Source organism: Guillardia theta, assembly GCF_000315625.1.
Source record: "Guillardia theta CCMP2712 unplaced genomic scaffold GUITHscaffold_111, whole genome shotgun sequence".
In the NCBI taxonomy this organism is placed as follows: Eukaryota; class Cryptophyceae; order Pyrenomonadales; family Geminigeraceae; genus Guillardia; species Guillardia theta.
The window spans coordinates 39,490-46,004 of record NW_005434563.1 but is presented as its reverse complement, the minus strand read 5'-3'; the positions used below and the strand labels follow the sequence as shown (position 1 = coordinate 46,004).

The following is a 6,515-nucleotide window of genomic DNA, read 5'->3' as shown; positions in this document are numbered from 1 at the left end:
GATTCAGATCAAGATAAACGATGACGATGGTTTTGAGAAAGGACAACAAAGAGGAGGAGGAGGAGGAGGAGGAGGAGGAGGAGGAGGAGAGGAGGAAAGTGAGGCAGGGAAGAGGAGGACGAGGAGGACGAGAGGACGAGGACGAGGACGAGGAGGAAAGCGATGGAGTCGATGAAAAGATAAGGATGAAAAGAAGGAAGAAGAGTAGGTAATGGCGGTGATGAAAATATCCTCACAGATTTGAACTCTACAAGGCCTTGCCAGTATCTGCAAATGAAATTGAGCGACCGAAAGGAGGACAATAGGAAGGAGATGCAAAGAGCAAGAGTGAATGATTATCTCAACGTGAATACAACTAAGAACAGAAAAGATAAGGAGAAGGAGAAACGATCGATGGGAAATGTCAGAGCAAGAGGCTAAAAGATGCAAAGTAACGAAGCATGAGAGAAAGAGAGAGCAATCGAGTAAGACACGAAATGATAGAAGACGAACAAGACAGCGTAGAATCAGCATCGAGCTCGATAAACTTCACCTGTACACAACTTCATCCGACAACTGCATCGTCACTGATGGAAGACGCCAGCGGGACACAACCGTCGTCGCATTGAGATGATGAGCACACTGAAAGACAGGCAAGTGAGTTGTCTAGAAAGTTGCCATGTTACCAAACTCAACATGTTTGCCATCACTATCACCACCTCCACCATCACAATTCAAAAATCATCTTGTTTATCATCATCGTTATCAGCAGCAGTCTCCAATTTTTCACGATCATCATCATCACCACCACCACCAACGCCACACAACCTTCCATCCAACGATGTAGAGTGGGATGCAAGCATAATTCCTCTCATCGTCATTGACAATGTTTGGCCAAAGTTGCGACAGGAATTTGTTGCACTTCATTGTAAAGGTCTCCTCGGAGCTGATCATGCCACGTCAGCTGAGCGATTCCAACAGAGGGTGAGGAGGAGGCAGCAAACAATCGCCTCACTCTTTTTTCCTCGTCTTGTCTGCCTGCACCATGACTGTGAGGAAGGGAGGGAGGGAGTGAGGGAGGGAGGGAGGGAGGGAGGGAGGGAGTGAGGGAGGGAGGGAGGGAGGGAGGGAGGGAGGGAGGGAGGGAGGGAGGGAGGGAGGGAGAGGGACAGCAACGAAGGAAGGCAGGCAGGCAGGCAGGCAGGAAGGGAGAGAGAGAGTCGAGGGGGGGTGAGAAGAAGCTCTTCTCACCTTGGTCGCTAGCACGAAGAGATGGCGAAGGAACTGCCTCAGCACCTGACGACTGTCAACGTCTCTGCTGCCAGCAGCACCCCAGCAGACCGGCAGGAGATAATCCGAGTCGGCTTGTAAGAAGTTGACGAGGTGCCGGACGGATTTCTCTCGAGATGAGTACGCGTCTGCAATCCTGCTTGCAAGAAATGAGCATGGGGGGATGGCGCACTTGTGTTGAGGAATGATGAAGAGGGAAGGTGTCTACATCACAACGAGCAAACAGGCAGCAACCACACACTCAACGAACTTGGGTTTCATACCGCGTGCAAGCTCGATAGCCACCGAGGACTTTTCGATCTGAAACGGGGAAGGACCACAACGGAGGAGAAATTTCATCAAGATGTACAAGTTGGCACGATCTGATTAAAGTGGAGGAAACTTTCATCAAATGTACAAGAGGAGACGATCATTGCAAATTGTAAAACTTTCATCGAGATGTGCAACAGGGTATGATCACAACCAACACGACATCCTCATCGAGATGTACAAGATGCATCAATGCTCCTGATCTCTCACATTCCGGTCGACTCGAGCCAGTGACTGAGCGCATGGGTCTTGAGAAAAGCAACCTGTAAAAGGTCGAAGAACTTGAGCGACAAGGGAAGGCGAGAAGGGGGTGGAGGAGGGAGGAGCAGGAGCAGGAGGAGGAGGCGAAGGAGGCAGAGGCAGAGGCGGAGGCAGAAGCAGAGCAGGAGCAGGAGGAGCAGGAGGAGCAGGAGGAGCAGGAGGAGCAGGAGGAGCAGGAGGAGCAGGAGGAGCAGGAGGAGCAGGAGGAGCAGGAGAAGTAGGAAGAGAAGGAAGAGAAGGAGGAGGAGGAGGAGGAAAGGAGAGGAGGGAGAGGGAGGAGGAGGAGGTATGAGAGGAAGGAAGAGGAAGAAAGGAAGAGGAGAGGATCATTTGCAGGTAGGGGCAGAGGAGCCACTTTGTCAGGGTCCGTCGATTCGCTGTCGCGCGGACGGTTCGGAGGACAAAAATTTGAGAGCCTGGCAAGGAAAAGCAAGTGAACATGAAGGGAGAAGATGGAGTAGATACAAGGAAACAGAAATCAAGAGTACACGGGTCAGGGAGGAGGAGAGAACAGTGTAAGGGAGGAGAAGGAGGAGAAAGGATTAGGACAAGAAAAGAGGAGAGGAAGGGGAAGAGTCTGTTGCCGTAGCAGCGTCCTCACATCTTCGATATCCCAAAGCCATCCCGGCGAGCGGCCAGTCGGTCAAACTGAAGATGACGTATCACGTTGCGATCATGAGAAACTATGGCGAATGATCCTTTCAGCTTAGCGCCCTGCCCTTTCTCTGTCCTCTTTTCTTATCCTGTGCTTTTTCCTCGCCTCCCTCCCTCCCATTCCATCGATATCTTCTCCTTTCCGTGCACCTCCACTTTTACCATGTCCTCCTCCTCCTCCTCCTCCTCCTCCTCCTCCTCCTCCTCGTCGTCGTCGTCGTCCTTCTCCCTTTCCTGCCACTCCTACCACACCAACCACTTCCCTTCCTCCGCGGACTCAAAGGTACCACCCTTCCGAAATATCAAAAAAACTTCTCTACCCCTCGTATCTAAAATGGCACCGGTCATATGACCAATTCAAATACCCCTGACATGAACTCAATGGACCCACCATATCAGTTGGAGGTAAGTACCCCCACCCCCAAACTGAGTAGAATCCGGTCGCGATGCAGCGCAAGCTGCTGGCCCTGCTTGTGCTGTTAGCGCTCCATGGCGGAGCAGGAGATGCGGGCAGGGGCGAAGATGCTCACGAGTATCGCGACAACATGGTGATCCGGAAGCTGCCAGCCGACGTGAAGAGGAGGCTCGAGGAAGCGAAGAAGTTGGAGGGGACGGACTGGGAGGGAGTGGCGTCGGCATGCTTGCAGATCGGCCGAGAGGACCTGTCATGGCGCGTCCTGTCGATGATAGCGCGCATGAGGAAGGACGCGTATCGCTGTCCTTCCGTCTTCTACAGCTCCTATGGATGGGTCGCTTCCTACTCCATCGATCCGACAGCATCGCACCCTCCAGTTCTCTGCAGCTGCATGCGTCCCCCCGCTCAAAACGTCAACTTCCTGCAGACCGGCACAACACTTGAGGAGGCACTGGCGCGATATGCTGAATTTCACCGCTCAGTCTACTTCGCTGACAGACCCCCCGACGATACAAGGTGGGGTTGAGGAGCGAAGAGAGAGAGGAGAGGAGAGTAGGGGCGAGGGGAGTTGAGCGGGGAGCGAGAGGAGAGCAGTGAGGAGGAGAATAGATGGTGAAGGCTGGTCAGGTATCTTATCTACCGTCCGAGCTTCCACGGAGAAGGATGGGGCAACCGAGTCATCGCTCTGACAGCTGCCATGACCATGGCCATGGCGACTGGTAGGGTATTCCTCCTGGACTGGACCTCATCGTGGGACCTCACCAGGTAGCAGGAGCTGCGTGTGTGTCGCGCCATGGCTGACATGAGCACCTACCATCTTCACCCCTGATGAATGTCCTCCTCCCGAGCAAGATACGTCAGACTTCCTTTTCAGTGCGATGCTGGCGAGTTCCGTCGGAGACATCCTGAGCTGGCTGACCTGCCAAGAGCGCTCGTGACTGACCCAAAGCAGCTGCGGCATGGTACACCACACCCAGCAGCCGTCATGCTCTACTCCTCCTACTCCTCCTTCTGGGGTCTGATCAGCAGGAGGTGACGAGAGGAGCGGGTCTTGCCTGTGGCTGATGCTCCGATGCAAGAGATGCGACGTACCCTCTCGGGCGTCTGTGCGATGTAGCCGACGACCATGTAGCCGCGAGCTCCTTGCGTTGCGATGCGGTGCTGAGCTGGGAGCAGGCGAGCCGAGTACTGGGACATCGGGAGTACCGACTGATGGGCTGCATGATGAGGGTGGGGCTTCCGGAGTAGAAGATGCGCTTGTTGGCATTCTGAGAGGCCCGGCAGGCTCTCTTGAGCCCGACTCGCCTGATAGAGGAGCGAATGATGGTAGTCTCTTTAATCTCTCTTCGACCCCTCCATGATCTCTGTATGACTTCTGTTCCTATGATCTCCCTTGACTGTTCCTATGACATCGTGTGAATGTTCCTTACATATCTCTTAACTGTTCTTGTGAAATCTCGTTACTCTTCGTTGGTACTCCTTTGTCTCAGTTCAACAAAAACCTGATTCTTCTCTCCTGCAGAATGCCATAGCAGGCGCTCGGCATGTTGTCGCCGCGCATCTCAGGGTAGGGCCCCTTCATACTAGCAACTACGTGATGATGACGGGTGAAGCGAATCTTTGAGAGCTGCCAACTTGCTCGCATTGACACTTGTTCCAAGACAAGGATCTACATACAGCATGGGGCTGTATCGATGAGGTGTTCCCCATTCGTTCCCGGGGAGAAGCCTGACGCTCTTGCCGCTTCTCCTCCTCTTCCCTCCCATCAGTTGCTTGCAACGAGGGATGGGACGGTGCTTTATCTTGCCACGGACCTTGAACAGGTTGAAACAGCTCCAGAGCCACTTGATTTGCCCTCTCCTTTCCAGCTCCTCTCATCGTCCACACCTTTTGCCAACTCTGCTTCTCCTTTCTCCCCTCTCCTGCCGAACTCTCCTCCTCCCCCTTCCCTCCTCTCTTACCAACTCTACTCTACTCCCTCGGTCTTCCTCTCATCAATTCTCCTTTGCTGCTCAGTCCTACTTGCACTCAATGTCTCCTCCTCCTCACCCGGTAGTCGCAGGTTCGGGTGCTTGCTCGCAGCAAATACGGCGAGAGGGTCGTCCAGCAGGTCCGCTCCTCTTCACCAGCTCACGGCTCACGGCAGAGCAGGAGGGCCCCGTTGCCCACACTGGCGAGCAGCATGCTGCAAGGGGAGCAAGTGCAGTAGACGCGCAGGGGAGACCTCGTGGGGAGGACGGGGTAAGTTCACCTCCTCGCCCAGGATCCTCCTTTCTCCTTCTCCTCACTCTCCTGCAGGTAGAAACTGCCATGCTCGACTGGTGGATGCTCGGCAGAGCACAAGACGCGGTCCTAACGGACATGTCCTCGTTCGGGTACTCGGCAACAGCCAGGTTAGGGGAGACAGGGTGTGCGAGGTTCACGCTCATGGCGATCAAGGTCGCTGTTCAACACAACGATGCCCATCACCATCAAGAAGAACTCGGAGAAGGTAAGGAGAGACTCATGCTCGGCATCGGTGCAGTTCTTACCCACCACAACTGCAGTGCCATCGGACGGTATGGCAAGGACATGTTTGCGGCAACGAGACGTGCTGATCGGGAGGGATTCAGCAAATGTCTAATGGTTTGATGAAGAAACTCTTGCAGACAGAGTAAATCAACCCCTGTCCAAACAGCAGAGAGAGCTGTCTCTCTGTTCAAGCATCTCCGTACTTCTCCTTAATCTTGTCCATGGCCCAAACCTTGAATAGGTGTTAATCCATCTCGCATACTGGGGTATGCAAGCTTGCAAGACAGAAGATGCCTATCTCAAGGCAGAAGAAGCCTGTCTCACCTTGATGCTTGTCTTTGGTCTGTAAGCTCCTGCGATCATCAGCAGGGTGATCCCGCCCATGATGCCGAAGTAGATGGTCTCCCACCCCTCGTCCTTTGGGGTCTCACCCGGCTGCCATGAAACAAAGTTAGAGCAAAGTCGCTAGAACTATCACTCTCGCGCTGTAGTCGCAGCATATTCTCCATTACCTTGACGCCGAAGAGCCAGCCATTCGGCTCGTTCCTAACATAATGCTCGCCTTCGGACGATGAGCCTCGGGCAGGGGTAGTAGACGAGATGCTCCGAGCCTGGACAGCACGAGGAGCTGACGACAACACTGCGCGCGAGACTGGAAGCGAAGTTGAGGAGATGGAAGAGAAGCTTCCTGCCATTGAGCTACGCGCATGACGAGCAGCTGCAGCTGCAACGCTCCCTAGCCGAGGAGCGACCATAGCGGCAGACGACGCTGATACGTTACCAACTTCGCAATATTGAAACGGCGAATAACCGTAGAGTGAAACGGTCGTGCCGCCGGGGCGGGCCCGCCCCCGGGAAGGTGACTGAACTCGGAATCATGAGGAAGCCTGGCACGGTACGGTAGGTGGCGACCGAAGGCCAAGTTGCCACGGTGACGGGCCAACATTCTGACATTCAGGCTAATAAAACTAGTCTCACAAATAATAATCATGAGGCCGCCTCGAAGCCTGGCCCGCGCGGCGCCCGCCCGGCGCCGCTGGTTTAGCCTGAAGCAAGACTCAGAGTAAAATTTCAATCATGTCCCCCTCAGAGTCCG

The 6,515-nt window shown here is 54.2% G+C and overlaps 1 protein-coding gene across 1 annotated transcript; it reads left to right on the top strand.

Annotated features, from left to right (window-relative positions):
- Positions 1–2,939: 2,939 nt before the first annotated feature.
- GUITHDRAFT_117450 (hypothetical protein) lies at positions 2,940–5,565 on the top strand (the record flags this gene model as incomplete). The annotated part of the gene is made up of 8 exons (XM_005823263.1): positions 2,940–3,424; positions 3,836–3,940; positions 3,988–4,138; positions 4,971–5,006; positions 5,060–5,149; positions 5,207–5,301; positions 5,348–5,399; positions 5,521–5,565. 8 exons carry the CDS (start codon positions 2,940–2,942, stop codon positions 5,563–5,565), a joined length of 1,059 nt encoding a protein of 352 aa, XP_005823320.1.
- Positions 5,566–6,515: the final 950 nt, after the last annotated feature.